Source organism: Sarcophilus harrisii, chromosome 3 (genome assembly GCF_902635505.1).
Source record: "Sarcophilus harrisii chromosome 3, mSarHar1.11, whole genome shotgun sequence".
In the NCBI taxonomy this organism is placed as follows: Eukaryota; Metazoa; Chordata; class Mammalia; order Dasyuromorphia; family Dasyuridae; genus Sarcophilus; species Sarcophilus harrisii.
Genome location: NC_045428.1, coordinates 605,774,721 through 605,795,905, shown reverse-complemented (window position 1 = coordinate 605,795,905; position 21,185 = coordinate 605,774,721). Strand labels below are relative to the sequence as shown.

General features: G+C 39.1%; 1 protein-coding gene across 1 annotated transcript; it reads left to right on the top strand.

Moving 5' to 3' along the window:
* Positions 1 to 3,683: 3,683 nt before the first annotated feature.
* LOC111720242 (zinc finger protein 665) lies at positions 3,684 to 14,860 on the top strand. Its single transcript, XM_031963979.1, has 5 exons — positions 3,684 to 3,794; positions 4,686 to 4,827; positions 5,264 to 5,386; positions 8,068 to 8,194; positions 10,526 to 14,860. The coding sequence occupies exons 2-5, from the start codon at positions 4,795 to 4,797 to the stop codon at positions 12,826 to 12,828; spliced, it is 2,586 nt and encodes an 861-aa protein (XP_031819839.1). The 5' UTR covers positions 3,684 to 3,794; positions 4,686 to 4,794; the 3' UTR covers positions 12,829 to 14,860.
* Positions 14,861 to 21,185: the final 6,325 nt, after the last annotated feature.

Below are 21,185 nucleotides of genomic sequence, written 5' to 3'. Positions count from 1 at the left end.
CCGGTAATTTCTTTTAGAGAATTTTGTGTTTTTAAATATTTTAAGTTCTTTAATTAAGGTTTTCTTTTGAATTGAGTACCGGAGGTGTTCTTTAAAGTTTTTCATCAGTTGGATTCTCTGGGTTTCCCATTTAAAAAATTTCCACTGAGTTCCATAAAGTTTTAATTTTAACTATTAAAGTTTCTAAAAGCTTAAATTTTCCCTTCTAGGCTCCCCAAAAGTTTTAGGCCTTTTAATTTTTAATAAAGGCTTCCCCATTGATTCTCAAGGTTCCCCAACTGTTTTTGGTTAGAAACCAACTCTCCACCTTGAACCAATCCTTTCCATTTAGGTTTCTCAAAGTGGATTCTCAGAATTTAAAGTGATTAAAATTTTTCCAGACTTCACAGGTTTAAATCAGGTGTTCAGGTGAAACAATTTCCCTTGTTTAATAATTTTGGCTTGAATTCCTTTTATCATTTAGCAAATTTAAGGTCTCTCCTCTCCAAAAAAAGGTCATTTATCTTTTTAATTAGGCTTGGAATTCCTTAAGGAATAAACCGATGGTGGATTTCTACATTAAACCCTTTAAAGTTCAGATTCTTTTAAAATTTCCAGTTTCTGCCAAGGTTCAATTTTTACCTGACAAAAATTTCCATTTATCTGAAATGGTCATAAACTTAAATTCCTCTCCCAATCCTTCGGGATCAAAACTAATCCCTTCCTTTTCTCCAAAAAATTATAAAGTTTTCCCCTTTTTAGGGATTTGAAAGGTCCCGAAGGCCTTCAATTCTTGCCACAGATTCCAATTATTAATAATTTCCCAAAGAGGTTTCCCGTTTAATTTCTTGTACTTTTTAGAAAGATTGATTCGGTTAAACTTTCAGCCATTGGAATTAAAACCAGGTCAAAGGAATATGGGGATTCAGGTAAATTTTAACTAGGGGAGGAGCTTTAAATGCTATCTCTTTTAACCTAAAGGCTTGCTTGCTGGTGGGGAGGGACATTAGGCCTCATGGAGTAATGACGGCCTGGGCCACTCCCTGAAATTAGGTCACCTCAGAAGATCCTGGAATGGGGTTTGGGAAGTTGTTTTGGTTGGGGTACCAAAGGTTTGGGGCAATTTGGTTGCAAGGGTTAAACTTGATTTAGGAAGGGTGCCTGATTCTAAACGATTAAAAAGGGCTAAAAAGGGGTTGACTTTGGGGAGATTTACGGTGAAGCCTGGTTAACCAAAAGGTTGGAGAACAATTTCAAAAAGGAAGTAGCAATTGGACTACTGTGACCATCCTAAAAGGGTGAAAAGCCCAAAATTCCAAGTTTAACCACAAGCCAAGTATTCCCAAACGGTAAGAAGAACAGAAAATGGAAGAAGGGTTTCCCTAGGTGAATGGCTAAAATCCCAAGAAATCTTTGGAGAACTAGAATTCCCTTTTGGAAATTGCAAGTTCCCAAACTAAAAAAAAAAAGGTGGCCAGGAAGACCCTTGGTAAGCCTTTGGGAAAGAATGAGATGTGTTCTTCAACAAAACATTAAACCAGGAATTTTAAAAAAGCAGGGGATTAATCACTCCGACGTTCGGAAATCCAGGCCCCCCCTGATTCACAACACAGGGCCCATTTAAAAGAATTGGCAAAGGGGAATTGCTTCCCAACCCCTACCAAAATAATGAACAAGGGATTCCCAACCAGGCCCTTAGAACCAAAAACTTGCCAGACCCCCTTTCAGGAAGTCGGCCCTTGATTCTCAAGGATAAAAGGAAGATGGGAATTGGCCCGTAAGGATTAATCAACCATTTTCACTGGAGTTTGGGGAAAACCCCAAAGCAAATGCCTAGGCAGGTAGATTCCTAAGAATTTTTTAAGTCCCCGAGCAAGGAAATCTCTCACAGTACCATTAATTTGGGAACGAAGAAAACAAATTATCATAGAATTACCCAAGGTTCAGTTTTCAAAAGGGCAATAACCAAAATGCTAAACAATGTAACAGCTTTCCCAATATTTCTTAACCTGGTTAAGAGCTCCCCAAATGCTTAAAAAGTCTTGTAGCATTCCCATGAAAGGAGTAAAACATTCCCAAAGCCTCTTTAAGTCTTCCAAAGAAAGAAGACAATCTGGGATGAAACTGAGTTTAGGAAAAGGGACCCTCCTGGGGAAAGGTATTCAAGATATTATGGTTTTCCAAATTTTTACCTGAAAGAAAGGGAAAACTTTGGGGAATAATGTGCGTCTTGTCTAAAAAATTTTGCAATGCTAATTCCGGAAAGGCTTACTAAACATTTCAGGTATGAATTACTTAAAAGGGTTTTTGGAAAAAAGCCTTTTAAATTACCAAGATCCTGGGATTGGCCAAGACCCTTTTCCCCAAATGTTCACTGAGTTGACTTGGGGGGGATTATGGACAAACCATCTGCTACCCCCGGGTGCTGTTGGTATTTACACCTTTTAAAAATGTATTGAAAGTGGGAGAAATCAAAGGAAAGAGGGATTTACCACCTATTTTGAGGTTATATGGTAATCATGGAAGGGAAAACAATCTTAAATTAATTCCAAAATAATCAATGTGCTTAAAATTTAGGTTAAAAGAAATCAATAATTAGGAAAAGATAAATTTTCGTCCAAAAATTAAAAACCTAAAAGGAAATTTAGAATTTTTACCTTAATATAGAATAGATCTCTCAAGAACAAGTTTTTACTAAGATAATAACCTCCCAAGGTAAAAACCCATATTTGAAATTAAAATTCCTGCCTTACCAAAATGGTCTTTAATTCTTTGGAAATTAAAAAACCTCGAAAATCAAAGGAGAAAACACCTTTCAAGGATTTAAATAAAAACCATGAGATTTGAAATAACAGGGAATAAAACAAGGAAGTTTATATCGGAAAAAGAATATTTCATCCACAAACATCATCATTCAGTCAGAAAAAATTTAAAATAGCTTTAAATCGGGAAGTATTCGGGTAGAAACCTTGATTCAGGAAAACCTAAAAACCAAAAATTGAAATTGAAACTGCCCCAGGCCCTTATAACCAAGGGGCAGGTTACCCTGTTTAGGAATCATGTGGCCCTGGGCGTTGAACGAGGATTTAAAAGGAAAGTACATTTTAACCTGCGGTTTGTCCTTTTGGGGCCACATTCCCTTTTGAACCTTGGATAAAAACAACAAAGAATTAAATAAGGAATCTTTCCAGAACCAGGATAACCATTCTCCTGAGGCGGAAACCCCTTGGGGTTTAAAGGCCGTTTTGGGCCCTTCCCCTTTAATAGGACTGTTACAATTCTTAAGTTAGGAAATATCCAACCTAGGTGGGAATGAAGAAAAGCGAATGGGGAAGTTAGACATAAGACACCGGTCGTGAGCTAAGGAACCACAATGATGAAAACAGGAACTTTTATCTGCAGGAAAGAACATCAGTTCAAAGCAATAGAGCTTCTGAAAGGAGGAATCATATCTGAACGTGCTGGAAACGGGAGAGCATCGAACGCCAAGGACATTCGCCCAAACGATTCTACGTGCAGCAGGTTGGGAAACCAGACGCGTCCTCGAGGCGAGCAGGGCGTGGCCTTCGTGTCGCGTGGCTTCCCGGGTCCAGGCTTAATTTCTATTTGGCCTCAAGTGCTGGGAGAGTGGGGAGGGGGAAGGGAGGGGGCGGGGCCTCTGTGCGCAGGCGCCGCCGGGGACTTCCCTTTTCCTCCTTAAGCTCCTCCCCTTGGGCGCCAGCTCCGGGCGGTTCCTGTGGCAGAGTTCCGAAAGCTGCTGCGCGTGTGCGGGAGAGAGCGGCCCCCGCGGAGACGTGGTGCAAAGTGCGGCAGCTGTGAGTGGGGCCGGACTGCGTGCGCGCCTGTGTCTGCACCTGGGGCGCCTGAGCCCTAAGTGACTCCACTTGTGCAGGCGGAGATGGGGGAGGGGCCGGGGCTGGGGCTTCGCTGCAGCTTGGGGGCCTCCGAGTGTTTCTGGGGGAGCCCAAGTGACCCCTCCCCCACTGAGCCCCGGGCGCCCTTGGCCCTTGTACACTTGGGGGGGGGGGCGGGGAGCCTGAAACTGGATCCGCGGTTACCTCAGTTTCCGCTAGTGTAAAAAGGGGGTGAGAGCTGCCCCTCCCCCTCTCCCTCCCAATGATTTCCCTTCTGTAAAGCACTAAATACAGGGCTTTATACACAGCAGCGCCCCCTACAGGCAGCTCTTAGCGTGAACTGCTCAGGCCTCCCCTTTGCCTGGAGGAGGGTAGGACCGGGGGAGGAGGTTCCCCCGGCAGGACTGGAAGGGGGAGGGGCTGCTCAGGGTCTGGGCCTCTCATCCAGCTCCGCCCTTTGACCCTTATCCCTCCTGGTGTTCTTGGGACATCTCTCAGCAGTTCTCAGGTCTGTGGGGGAGGGGCTCCTGTTACCCTTGGGAAAATGAGGCAGGCGGGGAGGAGAGTCTTGGCCAAGGCCACAGGAGACTGCCGGGGATTCCGGGGAAGGCCCCGTGACCTCGCCCCCATAGGGCTCGTGCTCCCTGGGCTGTTCCTCCCCCCAGAGTGTGGGAAACCTTAATGTGCAGTGCTGGGTTCTGGGAGGTCTCCCTGCCCCCACAGGTGAGTCTCTGCCTCCTTCTCCCTGGGATCTCCCGGCCTCCTCCTGGGGAGCAGCCTCTCCCACCGCCCCTGCCCTCAGAGCTCGCTCTCTCTCTCTCTCTCTCTCTCTCTCTCTCTCGTTGTGGGCAGGTCCGCATCCAGCCTGGGCAGAGAAGCCTCAGACCGCGGCCTCCCCCTCTGGGCTCCCTCTCCCTCCCCCAGCCCTGCAGGCACAGGACCCAAGCCCGGAACCAGACCGATGGCCCTTGGCAGCCAGAGCCCCTTGCGCCAGGTGAGTGCCGTCCCTGCCCGGAGCTGAGCAGTCTCAGCCCAGGGGGAGCCCAGGAAGCTTCCTCCTGTCAGAGGGAGGGGGCCCTGGCAGGGCTGGCAGCAGGGCACGAATCGCCCTCCAGGCGCTGCCCATTCCCTGCCCCCTCAGACTCCAAGGCTGCTCCCAGGGCTCTCTGAATCCCTCTCCTTTGCCAGGTCTCAGGACCCATCCCTGAGCATTGAGAATGGTTCCTAGGTGCCAAGCACTTTGCCAACCTACTGGGGAGGCTAAGGAAGGTTAAGAAATAATGATCCCTGCCATCCCTGAGCTAACAGTGCAGTTTGGTACAACCATTTCATCAAGTGTGTCCACACAAAGCTCTACAGTGTAGACAGGAGGAACTTTCAAGGGAAGGCTCCACCACTTTGGGGACCAGGAAATTCTCTTTTTTTTTCAGAAGCTGACAAGGGAGGAGAGAGTGAGAGAAATCCCTGAATGCCAGAGTTATCGGATGGAGAGTCCTGGTCAAGGTTCTGCCAGGTCCCAGTGTCCCTGGGTCCAGGAGGAGGAGGGGAAGAAGGTGTGAGAAGCCTGGCCTGGCTTTGGGGGCTGGTTCTGTGGTGTCTGCCATGAGCCGGGAGCCATGGAAATAGGGACATGTGTGTGTCCTACTTCAACAGATGACACAGACACAGTCTCTCCTCCTTAGCCGCACGACTCTCCTTTGACTTGACTAGGTTTTATCTTGTAGCCAGACCCACAACCCAGTTCAGGTTAGGATAACATCCAGTTAGGGCAAAGAGAAAAAAAGGGGACCTTTTCAGAAAAGAACAAAAGATGTGGGTCTGTGCATTTAGAGTCAGAAAGGTCTGTTACAGAAGTTTTTTCCCATAAATCCATAGACCAGGCCAAGGACAATTGGAGCTTTTTAAATATGGAGCGACTGAACATTTGCCAAGTCCTTTATTAGCCAGAATAATAATAGGCAGAATAGGCCCTGGAAGTGAGTGCATGAGTATTCTGATTGGTAGAAGGAACATAATAAGTGTATTGACACTGAGCACAGCCAGTGTAGAATTAAGTGAAGTTACTTATGTTTGCTTAAATATTCAGAAGAGCTCCATTTGCTGGCTAAAAGCCTCAATAGTATGTGTTGGGGAACATTAGTGTACATGGTGTGATTGTGTTTCCCAGAGTTCAAGGAGGAAGCAGATTGGGAGGGACTGACCTAAAGATGGCCAGACAGCAGCACCAGGGAGGAGGGTGAGGGTAGGGTGCCATTGAGAAGTCTCCCTAGGCAGGAGGGCCTCTGGGTGGGCTGAGAGCTAAGGGAAGCAGGAGTCATGGCATGAAGGGGTCCCCAAGACCACTTCTGGTTCTATGAGGGGTAGTCAGGGAGAGCACAGGTCGGCCCCCTGATCTCTCTGACCTTTGGGCTTAGACCTACCTGGGGAGCGCAAACACAGCCCTGCATTTCTAGGAGACAATTATGTCAAGGCAAAGTGGTGCTTGTTGTCTTCAGGGCTTCTGCAAGGAAGAGAAGCCCTAGGTAAAGTTTGCTCGGAAAGATGGACCCTATGAAAACCAGAAAAGGTTCTAGTGACTTCTGTGAGCAAAGACCTTTCTCAGAGCCAAGGCCCCTTTTTGCCTCAGTCCTAAGGCTACAGGCTCCTCCTCTTTCTCTAAAATGTTTACTAATTTATTCATGCAATTAGGTTGATTTAGCTTTCAAAGTAAGAGAAATACTAATAGCTTTCTGTTAGGAAATGAACTAAGGTCACTATAAATTCTTTTTTTTGTAGGAAGTTCTTTGGCCTTTAACAGGTAACTGCCATGTTTCTAGGCCAGGTCTTTAAAATCTTCAGAGGCTTGACTCAGTGTAATGAAGTGGTTTAGGAAAATTCTCTAGTTCGACCTGACATGGAAGTTACTTAGTTACGTCTCAACTCAAATGAGGTTTTATTCAATTGCTTACAAATATAATACTAGACAGAAAGGAAGCTGAAAGTGAAATATATAGGAGAAGTAGATGAGTCGGATGTTTTCAAGAAAATCGAAACGAGAAAAAAAGTGATTTTCATATTCAAGGAAGAGAATTGCTCCCATCAAAGAGAATTTCTGAAAAAACCAATCCTGTCTTCTGCTGGAACTTAAAAAGTTCCAGTTCCATTTTAGAATGAAAAAGCATCACCTGCCAAGTACATTTCTCAAGCACATTTTCTATATTTAATAGGTTTGAAAATAGATAGTGCCTTCTAGTATGTCCAAGGATTTGCAGATGTGGGCACTCTTTTGCATGATAGCCATCGTCTGCCTTGTCACTCCTCTTGATTCCTGATCCTCAATATTCTAGTGTTCTTACGTGATGTTGAAACCTTTTTCAGAAAAAATCTATGAATCTCATTCTTATGCATTTGCTCCATCTCCACCCCTAACTGATAAAATATGACATTTTAAGTCAGAGCAAATTCTCCTTTCCCCACAGAGTTAGTTTTTTTATACAATAATTCTGTATTGAAATGACTGAATCCATTCCACAAACAATTGAAGGCAATCATAAAATAAAAGACATCTGAAGTTTTTGATCATGACCCATCCTGCCCAGTGTCATCTTAGCCTTTCTGTGTAAGAGTAGAAAATGCTACTTTACTTGCTTTAAGTAGTCTCATACTACTCCATCGTGGAAATATTAGGAGTAATATATCTCTAGGGTACTTCTCTTTCATCTGGATAAGTATATTTCAGACTTTCAGGAAATTTACCAATTTTTTTGTTTGTTTGTTTCTTGTTTTCTCAGTGACCAATTTTTAGGTTCTGTTGACCTCTTGAATATAAAATACTTGTCAACTTCTCCCAAACTCTTCATAGAATTTCCTTAAGATGTCACTTACGACACTTCTGATGGGGAGGAATTTTCCATCCCTTCTCTCTCTTACATACAATCTAGTACCTCATTGATATGTCAACAACATTTTCCCTCCTTTCATTAGTACAAGCATTATAAGAAATTTTTACAAGCTTTTAGTATTCCAACGTGATTCTTATTTCAAACAGAAAAGGCTTTTCTCAGTATCCCATTGGGCCCTTTATGCCTATTCGTAAGGTGTTGACTGTGACAGTCATAAAAGTTATGTGATTTTTTTTTTTTTTTTTTTGGCAAATCCCAATTCAGGTTCGATTTTTTTCCTCTGGGTTGATGTATGTTGGATTAGATAGATTCTGGAGTCTCAGCTCAAAATCTTATGCCTTTTGATGGTTTAGGAGTTGGTGGCCTTTAAGGATGTGATAGTGGACTTCACTGAGGAGGAGTGGGGGCTCTTGGATTCTTCTCAGAAAGAGCTGTACAAGGACGTTATGCTGGAAAATGTCCAGAATCTGCTGTCCCTGGGTAAGGACCATTTCCTGTTTTTTCTTGGTTTTAGTTGTCAGGCCAAAAAAGCAGAAGCAGGACAGAATGGATACATACTCTGGTGCATCTCAGGCTTAGGTGCTAGGTCCTCTGGGTGCTCCAACTCTCCATCTACTTTGTTCTTGCCTTGTACCTTTTTTTTTAAATACCTTTTTATTTACAAGTTATATGCACGGGTAATTTTACAGCATTGCCAATTACCAAACCCTTTGTTCCAATTTTTCCCCTCCTTCCCATCCCCTCCCCCCCATGGCAGGTTGACCAATACATGTTAAATATGTTAAAGTATAAATTAAATACAATATAAGTATACATGTCCAAAGTTATTTTGCTGTACAAAAAGAATCAGACTTTGAAATAGTGTACCATTAGCCTGTGAAGGAAATCAAAAATGCAGGCAGACAAAAATATAGGGATTGGGAATTCTATGTAGTGGTTCATAGTCATCTCCCAGAGTTCTTTCGCTGAGTGTAGCTGGTTCAATTCATTACTGCTCTATTGGAACTGATTTGATTCATCTCATTGTTGGAGGTGTCCAGGTCCATCAGAATTGGTCATCATATAGTGTTGTTGTTGAAGTATATAATGATCTCCTGGTCCTGTTCATTTCACTCAGTATCAGTTCATGTAAATCTCTCCAGGCCTTTCTGAAATCATCCTGCTGGTCATTTCTTACCAAAAAATAATATTCCATAATATTCATATACCTTAATTTATTCATCCATTCTCCAATTGATGGGCATCCACTCAATTTCCAGTTTCTTTACCTTGTACCTTTTTAAAATTGAATCGTTTATATCCATTTTAACAGCTGAAGCCATAGATGACTCACATGATCAGTGTTCATTGTCAGGAAAAGCATGATTTTTGTTTGACTGATTCTTGATGTCTCATTGAGTCATTCACTTCCATTCGTTCAGTTCTACTTTTTAGTGAATTTCTTCCTTCACTTAGCTTTTTTATCTCTTTTTTGAATTTGCCTAATTGATCTGTTAAATGACTTGTTTTGTTCATTGGATTTTTTTCCCCCCATTTCAACCATTCTATTTTTTAGGGAGTTATTTTCTTTTCCATTTCACCAATGATGTTTTTCAAGTTCTTTTTTCATTTTCAGACTTGCCTAATCTATTTTGAGAGGGGTTGTTTTCATGAGACCATTTCTGTTTCTTTACCCATTCCTCAATTGATGGGCATCTATTTATTTTCCGATTCTTTACCACACAAAAAGCAGTTCTACAAATATTTTTGCTCTTGTAGGTCCTTTTCCCTCATTTATAATTTCTTTGGTATTTAGACTCAGTGGGGTTACTGCTGAATCACAGGATATGCAGAGTTTTATATCCCTTTGGGCCTAATGCCAAATTGCTTTTCAGAATGTTCTGTTCACCACTCCACCTATATCATATTAGCATCCCACTTTCCCCTTATCCCTTCCAACATTCTTCATTATCTTTTCCCATCATGAGGTGATACGGTAGGTGTGAGATGGTAATACCCATGATCTCCTGAGAGTGCTACAGAGGTGTTCAACCCATTTCTTGTGGATCCTGTTGGTATCACTGATCATTGTGGCTCCATCACCACTGAGTAGTTCAGCTTCACCCTATTAAGTGTTTGGCCCATAAATAGCTTTCAGGCATTGTTAAAGTAGTCAGCATCAACCTGAATTTTATGTGGCCTCTTATATAGCCCAGAATTCTGAATCTCTCCCAAATTTTGTTTGCATTTAGCTTTTGGTGGAGTTAAATGCTGAATTCTTCAATGATTGAAGCACCTTACTTGCAGGCCCTGTAGAGTTCAGAGTTTTTGTTTCATAACATGTGAATTTCCCCACCATTTGCATCAGCCAGTTTGGATATTTCCAAGTGTTCTGTCCCAGATTTCTGAATGGGTTACTGTACAACAAATCTCTGAAAGCTGCTCAGTCCTTTTCAGCTGAAATGTTGCAAACCCTGTTACCTCCAAGTTAGAAACAAACTATTCTCTCTTGGAGAATCATCTTAATCTGTTGATATTTATTCTGGTTGTTCCCTTTCCCTGTGGCTGCCCCTTCTATTGAAGGATCAATACTCTGCAGTGTCCATCTCCTAGGTCACTTTCACATCCTATAACTTTCTTCTTCTTATACAGAAAAAGTCTATTAAAATACAGTTTTTGTTGCAAGAATATATCCGTGATGTTTTATTTTATTGATGTTAGTAATGAGAAGGGCTTGAGCTACCTAGAAGTCTTAAGTTGTCATTGCTTTTGCTTTTAATTATCTGTGTATCCCTTTTTGTGCCTTTGTGTTTGATTGTTCATTTTCTTTAGATGTGGAGTCCAACTTGGAATGGAATGAGAGAAGTAGAAAGCTGGGGCTTTTTGTGGAAGAATGTGATCTGCTAAGATTCATGACGTATTGTCCCTGTGCCTTCACTTTGAAGGAAATCCATGCCTCTAACATCCAAGTAGATAACTCGAAGTCTGACTGTAAATTAAAGAAAAGTAGAAAGAGATTCAGTCAATCTTCTTTCCTAAATCAGTATAAGAAAATGAATTCAGGCAATAACTGGCTTCTGGATAGTGAATATCAGAAATGTTTTCTTGAACAGGGAGAGCTTTTTCATTCTCAGGAGGACTCTCCTGAAATACTAATGAATCCAGATAATCAATGGGAAATGGCCTTCAGTAAGATTTCAGAACTTACCAGACATCAGAAAAATGATCATGGGGAAATGTTTTGTGTGAGTAGTCAAGGTGGGAAGGCCGTGAGTCAGACCTCTAAGCTACTTAATCAGCTGGCAGTTCAGAGAAGAAAGCAACCTGATGAATATAATGAATGTCAAGCAATATCATCCTATCATTCATCTCTTCCTTACCAATCTAGAATTGACCCTGGAATGAAAAAACCTTCACTTGGTGAGTGTGGGAAGGCCCATAGTTGGAACTCAGACCTTGATAGATCTCAGAAGATTCATCCTGGAGAGTTTTATAAATATAATGAAGGTGGGAACATTTTCACACAGCGATTTTTTCTAGCTGTTCCTAAGGGATTCCACATTGGCGAGAATTCTTTAGAAAGTAATTACTGTGGAAAGACTTTTGGATCTAATTCCACTCTTAATAAGCATCAGAGAATGCACACTGGAGAGAAACCTTATAAATGTAATCAATGTGGAAAGGCTTTCACATGCAAGGGAGATCTTAGCAAACATCAGAAAATCCACACTGGAGAAAAATCATTTAAATGTAATCAATGTGGAAAGTCTTTCAGATTCAATTATGTGCTTACAGAACATCAGAGAATTCACACTGGAGAGAAACCTTATAAATGTAATCAATGTGGAAAGGCTTTCATGGCTAGAGCTGGTCTTGCTTTACATCAGAGACTCCATACAGGAGAAAAGCCTTATAAATGTAATCAATGTGGAAAGGCTTTTACACACAGTGCCAATCTTGCTTTACACCAAAGAATCCATACTGGAGAGAAACTTTTTAAATGTAATCAATGTGGAAAGGCTTTTATAACAAGAGCCAGTCTTGCTTTACATCAGCGAATCCACCCTGGAGAAAAACCTTATAAATGTAATCAATGTGGAGAGGCTTTCATAAAGAGAGACAGTCTTGCTTTACATCAGGAAATCCACATTGGAGAAAGACCTTATCAATGTAATCAATGTGGAAAGTTTTTCACATGCAAGGGAAATCTTAGCAGACATCAGAAAATCCACACTGGAGAGAAACCTTTTAAATGTAATCAATGTGGAAAGACTTTCATATATAATTACAGGCTTACAGAACATCAGAGAATCCATACAGGAGAAAAGCCTTATAAATGTAATGAATGTGGAAAGGCTTTCATAAAGAGTACAAATCTTGCTGTACATCAGAGAATCCACACAGGAGAAAAGCCTTATAAATGTAATCAATGTGAAAAGGCATTCAGATATAATTACAATCTTGCAGAACATCAGAGAATCCACACAGGAGAAAAGCCTTACAAGTGTAATCAATGTGGAAAGCCTTTCACATGCAAGGGAGATCTTAGCAAACATCAAAAAATCCACATGGGAGAGAAACTTTTTGAATGTAATCAATGTGGAAAGGCTTTCAGAAGAAATTACATGCTTGCAAAACATCACAGAATCCACACACAAGAAAAGCCTTATAAATGTATTCAATGTGGAAAGGCTTTTGTAAAGAGAGACAGTCTTGCTTTGCACCAGGAAATCCACACTGCAGAAAAACCTTATCAATGTAATCAATGTGGAAAGTCTTTCACATGCAAGGGAGATCTTAGCAGACATCAGAAAATCCACACTGGAGAGAAACCTTTTAAATGTAATCAATGCGGAAAGGCTTTCATATATAATTACAGGCTTACAGAACATCAGAGAATCCACACAGGAGAAAAGCCTCATAAATGTAATCAATGTGGTAAGGGTTTCATAAAGAGTGCAAATCTTGCTGTACATCAGAGAATCCACACAGGAGAAAAGCCTTATAAATGTAATCAATGTGGAAAGGCCTTCAGATATAATTACAATCTTGCAGAACATGAAAGAATCCACACAAGAGAAAAGCCTTATGAGAGTAATCAGTGTGGAAAAGCTTTGATGCAAGGGAGATCTTAGCAGACATGAGAAAATCAACGGGGGAGAGAAACCTTTTGAATGTAATCAATGTGGAAAGCCTCTTACACTCTGTGCCTGTCTTGCTAGACTCCACAGAACTCACATTGGAAAAAAATCTTTTGAAAGTATTCAATGTGGAAAGACTTTTGCACAGAAGTGAAATCTTGTTGAACATCAAAGAACCCACACTGGAGAGAAACACTTTGAATGTAATCAATGAGGAAAGGATTTCACACATAGGTCCTTTGCACCTCATAGAATCCACACTGGAGAGAAAACTTATAAATCAAATTAATGTGGAAAGGCATTCAGCTACAAATCTAAGATTGGTAAACATCAGAGAATACTCACTAAGGAGAAGTATTATGATAGTCATAAATGTGAAATGATTTCACAAAGACTTCCCATCTGGCTGTATACGAGACAATCCACACTGGAGAGAAACCTTATAAATATATTCAATGACGAAAGGTTTTCAGAGAAATAATCCTGCTGAACATCACAGTATTCAAGTGTAAGCCCTGGGGACAGCTGGGTTGGGCTGGGGTCTCAGCTGAATCTTCCAAACGTTGATTTAATTCCTTGAAGCTGGCCAATACAGCTGTAGCTCGCCAAAATCGAGAATACAAAACAATTCTAACAAATACAGGCTCGAATGATCTGAGAGAAAAAGACAAGTCCACAAGGACTTCTATAAGATGTACAAAGACCAATGTATATGGAGCAGCAGTCTTCAAGTAATGAAATATATTTGTATCACAGGTCATATAGTATACACCTATCTTAAAGATATTTCAGTTTTACTTTCAAATTAACAATAAAATAACAGTTCATTCTTATGGACAATCCTGCTAATTGTTCTTACATTATTTTGGAAACCTATAAAGAATTTATTTCACCAAACATTTATATGTATCTATAACAAATGGTGACTAGGCCAAATACTCATGCGTCAAACTATTTAGGATATATTGACTATATATTTTCATATTGAAAACAAGATATTATATACTTGAATTTGTGATGACCATTTACTTTTCTCAGGAATTTGTCATAATAGGAAAATATGGAGGTATGATAATACCATCACAACAACAATCAGTTGTGATGGGCTTCAGTCTGAGAGCACACACATGACAAAACTTCCTTAATTTAGATTGATATCCAATTCTAATAGTATTACTTTAGCACACTCGGGAATGATCAGGTATGAAATAAAGAACAGAATTGGGAAACTGAGTCGGAAAGATCTCACTTTGAGCAAAAGCTCCCAACTCTTAATGTATCAGACTCCTATTTATTCAGGGTCACATTTCTCTGAGTAGCTTATGAAATTTCTCTTAAGTGGTAGGTTTCTTTCTTAATGATTAGGCAATCAAATTCAAAACTCAGAAATAATATTTCAGTTGCTGTCCCAAGAGGTTTCATCTCCCATATCAAATTCTACTAACTGCAACTTAAGGCTAGATAAATTCTCTCTTTTACCAAAGTTCACCAAAAGTTTACCAAAACTTAAACACATAAAAGATTGTTTAACTTGTTTCTTATGTTACACATCCTGGTGTAAAGGATTGTTCATTAAATGAACTTACAGAATTTTTGTATATAATTTCCTTATTATATATGTTACTATATCTCTTAAACAAGCTCTTTTCTCAGGGCTGATGCCCTTATATATCCTGAAAGTTTAAGAAAACTGACAAGTTTAGAATTAAAAGGTTGTGCAGTGGTCCCAGGGAAGGAGCTGAGCTGTTTGTTGCCCAGCTCCCACACTTCATTGAGTTTTGATGGACTATGCTGCATGCAGTAATTATCAGATTCAGGTTTAATATGATGACAATAGCTCCAAATTACTTAGTTAACAAAACATCTTTTTAATTTTTCCTGACAATAACCACATAATTTTTGTTGTAATTTTTCTATTAATTTTCTAGCAGCAATGAAAAACATCTAATTCCTTAATTTACATTTACAAAATAATTTGAAATGGCATGAATAGAGTGTTCACCTTCTTAATAGTTGCCACATCTATTCTGTCTCCAAACTGTTGAGCCGAGAAGCTCTCAGAGATGATTTTCATTGCCTTAAATAATTTTCCTTTTTTTTTTTTTTTTTTTAGAGAAAAGGCAAGGCAATGTATGTATGTATGTATATGTAGATATACACCAGTACACACATACATATGTGTGTATATATATTTTTGTTGAACTCAAACATTCTTAAGGTTTATATGACTTTAATTCACTAAATTTCCTTAACATCAATTAAATATTCTGGATAAACTGAATGTCCATTTTGAATATTTTCCAATTTTACACAAATTATTTTTCCTTGTTGAGCCAGGAAAGTTAAGATATAATTTTTTTGTCTGGACCCTGTGAAGTCTGATTTTAGATAACTCAAAAGCAGGCTGATGTTTTTGACAGTTTTTAAGTTGGCTATGAACTGCTTTTCTGTTTTCCTAAATTTAATGCAAATAGATTACAATTTATATATTCCTATAATGGGCTTTGATTAAAGTTCCTTTAAACCACTTATCATATCTCAAATTATATTTTCTTTCTCTCCCTCATCCCTTCTTCATGTCAGGGAAGGAAAAAGGAAAGAGAAAGAGATTCCATATACTATTTTCCTAGGTCTAGTGAGGCCCAGTTGAATTTGCTTAATGTTACACACTTCAAAATATATCTCTCTCAACATTAGCATTGCATATTGGTCACATCTAAAAACCCATGGAATTATCAAACTATGAAGCAATTGAATATTCATATGTCATTTGTTTTTTGTTAAGCAACAATCAATATTAGTTGTCTTTACAAATCAGAAAACTGGTCAGATGTAGTTTAATTTGCCACAGATTACAGAGCTAGTCCATTTCTGTAGTTGAAACAAAAATTGGTGAATTTACAAAAAAAGAAAAGATGTTGAGTGTCTTACACACTCCATCACTCTGCCATACTGAATGCCACTAGCAGCAACCAGATTCTTCTCAAGCAATTGCTGGAAGGAAGCTGATGAAGCTAGGGTTGCTGGAAACAGGATTCTGAGAATGGGGACATTTGACCCCCACCCCATCTGCATTTTTCCAAGCTTCGTTGGGAAGGAAATTTTTGCAAGGTTTTTGAATCGACCTCTATTAAGGCTTTTTCTACAATACTTTAACATATGAGAGAAGTTAGGAAATAATGATAAGGATGACAACAATCCCATCAGTAATTCCTTAAGAGTCTTACTCCCACCTGGAGCTGGAGATAACTCCAGACAAGATAAAATTCAAAGAAAAGTTAGTAAAAACGGCTATTTCCCTAATTGCTGTTTTTGACTAATTTCCAAATTCCATATGAAACTTTCGAGAATCTGTAAGATAATATTTTAATTTCATTTTCTAATTCCTTTTTCTGTGCATTTTTTTAACCTTTGGCCAGAGGTTTTAAATTCACAGAAAAAAAGATTAGGCCCCTTTTCAGGAAAGTTTTCAGTATATAAACTATAGCACAGAGATTTTTTCTTGCTGATTGCCTATGACTCCAAAATCTAGCTTACAAACACACAGGACATGGACATTCTGCGCAAAATAAACAGACACAAACAAAAATGACATGGAAGAGAATTGTCCCAACTTTGTATAATGCTTTAAACTTGGGGGAAAAAAATGCATCATTATTATCACTTGCACAAGCATCAACCATTCTTTTACACACTCGTATAGAAAAAAAAAAAATTACTGTTGAGAAATCTTTTAACCAGCAAAATAATTGGGACTTGGGCTGTTTCAAAAAAACAGAAAATTTGCTATCTGCAAAATATTAAGAAGATCTTGAGTGGCATACAGTGTGTAATAATTGCATATAACTCCTACTGTGAATTTTCAAGCAAAGTATTAAAAAACATTTAATAATAGTGTTCAAAGACAAGGGTAGGGAAACAGATCTTGAATGAAGTTTTCATTGCTACTTTTATACTAAGGAGTGTTTTTACAGAAAAAGACAAAAGCATCTTTTTTAGGGAACCAAAAAAGTTGTTTTGGTATTGCTGGGTCATTTTAAGTTTAGGGATTTTTTTAAGCCTTGCCTTTCAAACCCATTTTCCCAGGGGATTTAAGGCACATTCTAGAGTCCAGATAGGTGGAATACATATAGAAAGAGGCTAACTTTTGTTAGTCTGTTATGGAAATATCCATTGATGCCTAATCACGAATTGTAAAATTAGTAGCTAAAAAATATTATCAATTGGATCTTAGTACCTATTCAATAGAAATTGCCAATCATCAAAGCTCCTTGAATTAATATCACCACCATCTGAGAGCAAACAGAAAAGCCCTTTTGAGACTGGTTAGCCAAATACAACCATACTGTCCAAGTAAAAAAAATTTATTGCTCCTCCCACTGCTTGCAATGGATCCCAGATTTTTTGTTAAGATTACTTTTAGAATTTGGATTAGGATATCTTTGCAAAATTTGAAATAATTTTCTCAATTCATGTGTTCCCGATTTCAAATACAGTTTTATTCAATTAATATCCCTCACTAATTCCTGATAATCATTTAGAGTAACTAAATTATTCTCTCCAGTTTCCATTTTAGAATTGGCCTAAAATTAATGATAGATTACATCCAAAATACCTCCGTTCTTGTGCTCCCAAAACCCTTCACTATTCATATTTTTTATTTTTTATATATGTATTTTAAAATTTTTATTTTTGTGCATTTCCCATTTTTTTTGGTAAGGTATTACTAATACTGTGCTATTTTTCTCCCCCTATGTATTTAAGAAAAATTACTATGATGAAAAATGTTATAGCAAAGAATACATATTTTCTTTAAAATTCAAAATAACTAACTTGGCGATGCTTGTAAACTGCATCCTAAAATAACACTTAGCATATCAGAAGGAAGTGGACTCGAATGAGTTTCTAGTGGGAAGAAAATATATTCATGTTAAGTTTTTCTGGTTTTTAAGTAGTACCTTGAAAGGTGGAAGTAAGGTATTTTGATTTTCCCACAGCTAATGCCCCCTTAAATTAGCATTAGCATTTTTTAAAGGCAGGTTGTTTCAATGGAGTATTAAATTGCCTCCCTTTACTGACAAAAAACTGGCTAAGGTCTCTGATGTTCTTCTCTAAAATATAATTTTCTCTGGAAGCAGGTTTCTCGGAAGGGCTTCTAGAGGCAGCCTTTGTTTCAGTTCAAAGTAATCACCTCAAATGCGGCCAGGAGTTAAAGTCCAAATCCTTTATTGTTTCCTTTTAATTTTTTTCTCCTTCCTTGGGCCTGGTTAGCTTTCTTAGAAGCCTATCTCTCTCCTTGTTTCCAAGAGCTCCCGTGGCTTTGGCCAGCTTCGGCCAGCTTTGGCCAGCTTTAGCCTCTAGCCAGCACAAAAGTGAAACATGGAATGAATCTGTCTCTGCTTCTGAGTGTGGACTTGTGCTCTCTTGTAATGGGCTGAAGCTTGAATTGATGCACTGAGGTCCCAAGCACGGAAGGCTAAATAGCAATTGGACAATACTCTATTAATATATGCTTGGAGAAAGAATGACCCCACCCACTCTGTGCAAGTTTTGATGTGTTGTATAGGAAGTGATGGAGAGATGATTTGGTGGGTGGAGTGAGAGAGGCAGAGGCACTGCTGGCCAGAGTTGTGTCTTGATTGCTCTCACTTCCTATCACCATTCCCCTTCACCTCCGCAAAGAAGAAAGCTCAAGGACTTTCCCTTATTCTGACTCTGGCTGATTTTAATATAATCTGGGTGCTAAACGTGGTCATCACACTCTCTGACTTCTGAATCTCCTGGACGGAATCCTGGCTTGTGAATCTCCCAAAGTGCATCCTGGTTGAGGCTCCTAGCTTATATGTGCTCTCTTAAAGGTGTGAATCTCATGGAACTCTAGTAAGTACTAAGTACATTACTGAACTAGAGAACTGTTAAGTACCATGCTAAATTAGATAATTATTATCTCTCTCAATTCCAGTGACTTAGAACCTTGTAAGAATCCTGACAAAGGTCTTTTAATTTAAGTTGGATTGCTTTGATTAGGAGCTAGAAAGATTATTTATATTTCAAAAGGAATAGCCCTTTCTCTTTCTTGTAGCTCTTTTAAAGTGTTTCCTGAACTAGTTCCCTAGTTGTAAGAATCTGACTTTTCTTCAGTTCTGTGTCTGTGAGAGAGATTCGAATAGGAAACTTGGGGGAGGGAAGAAGGTGTTAATTCTTCCCCCTCTTCCAGCATTTAGACTCTGTCCTCCTTTTTTTTTCCAAGGTACTAATAAAAGAATTTACTTTAAGGATTTAAGGGAACTGTGTCTGAGGATTGGAGAAATACACCAAAATAGAGAATACAAAAACTGGAAGATCTCCCAGTCCTTTTCCTTTTAATTAATTAATACTTTCAGATACTATTCTCAGGCCCTGCTATCTGACTGATTTTGCCTTAATCCAAATTTAATATGTACTGCATTGATATAAGCTAGACAATAACCAATTTTATAAATTTTATCTTATTATATATTCTTATATGATATCTGATATTTTATATTTGATATCTCTCCTCTGTGTCAGACTGGTGATAAACTATTTCTAATACCAAATTATTTCCAGTGATAAAGTGCTGTTGGTGATCGCCTTTTTTCTGACTTTATCCTCAGTTTTTGTGAAACTGTAAATTTTGTAAAAAATTTGGTTATTTAATTTCCAACTTACCTGAATTGTACACACCTGTCTAAGTGGGCACCCTTCCATGGAAGCTCTGTCCATGTTCTGTCCCTAGTTCAGGCGCCACCATTGGAGTTTAGCTCCTGTAGTGAGATGAAGGATGTGACGTACAGGACCAGGAGGAAAAGTCCTGATTATGGACTCTTGGAAGTTTATTGATCAGAGACACAAATATATGTACCTCAAATGCTCATAGGTGTGATACACAGTACACTCCTTTAAAATTTCTACAGCCTAACAAAATTCTGCTATGATATAAATGATTAAGCCCCTCAAATCCCAGATCTTGGTTACTTAGACAGAGATGTAAATAGGTGAGATCCGCATCAGAGTAAAGTTTATTATGTCATTATCTCATGTGACTTTTTCTTATAGTCTCCTTGTGGACATTCTTTCCTGTCCTAAATTCAAAGGTTAGCTTTTAATCCAAAGAGGAGTGCTTGCATTTTGCTTCAGTCCTTAGATAATTAGTTGATTATATTGACAAGCAGTCTCTGTTATTTCAATAAGGGAGTTTTGGTGAGCCAAGTTACTGTAAGACTCAAAACCTGGAATGGAGTCTTACCTCCTGGCCCTCTACAGAAGTTCATAGACTATGATTTCTTCAGCCATTCTCCAATTACTTGGTGTTCACTTTCTGGTTTCTGGTACAAAATATCCCTGTATAAATGTTTTGCTAGCCGGACATGAATTTCTGTAATCTTTCTTTCCACCACTCAGCGGCGTCATGGATTAAATATTGTGTTTGGAAGCACAAGGCCTGAGTTCCAATTCCTTCTCTGGCCCTTCCTGGCCTATCATGTAACCTGATCCTGCCCAAGTTTCCTCATCTGTAGAATGGGGAGAACAAGGGCATGTGCTTCCCAGGGTGGAGATGAGGATTACATTGGACAATAATTATGAAACACTTTGCAAACATGAAATCACTATGGAAATCCTGAATGTTTTTATGATTATCTTTCCTTGGGACCCTGGTCTCATAATAAAGTCAGTTGGCTAAAACATAAGGACATTTGAGTCAAATTGACATTTTGAAGAGAGCTGTTACTTGAATGAACAGAGCACTTGATTAGGCAATATTTGAAGCCCTATTCTGACTCTGATGCTTCATACTCTGTAACTGGGCAAGGAACTCACCTCCTCTCAGAAATGGGAGCCTCAGGCTATAATGTGTCCTTTCCCCTTTAACTGTATGTTTTCATCCAAAAGAGAGTCCTATATCCTTTACCCACATACTCTTCCTATATTCTGGGGCAAAGATCTCTAGGACCAGTTGAACAATTACAACAGAATACTGAGGAAGAAAGGTCTTGGGAAACTGAAGAAATTGGGTATGTCAAGGTCCAAGGAAGATAGATAAAGTTTATGGTTACTTAATCCAAAGCCCTCCCTTATAAGTCCAGTACTTACTAAAACTTTAGTGTTCCCTGCAATATTATGGGATTGGTAACAATACTTGGGGGACTGGAGGGGAGTTCCCTGTTCCCTGATTTAAGACCAGTTCAAATAACAGTGTGCATATTAAAGAGACTTCAAGAAAATGAATTTCAGACACTTGCTTTCTGCATTGGTTTAGTCCGTTTAGATATTCATTTCTCAGTTTTTTTTTTTTTTAAACTACTTGGTGACTTGCAATTGGTAATCCTTCA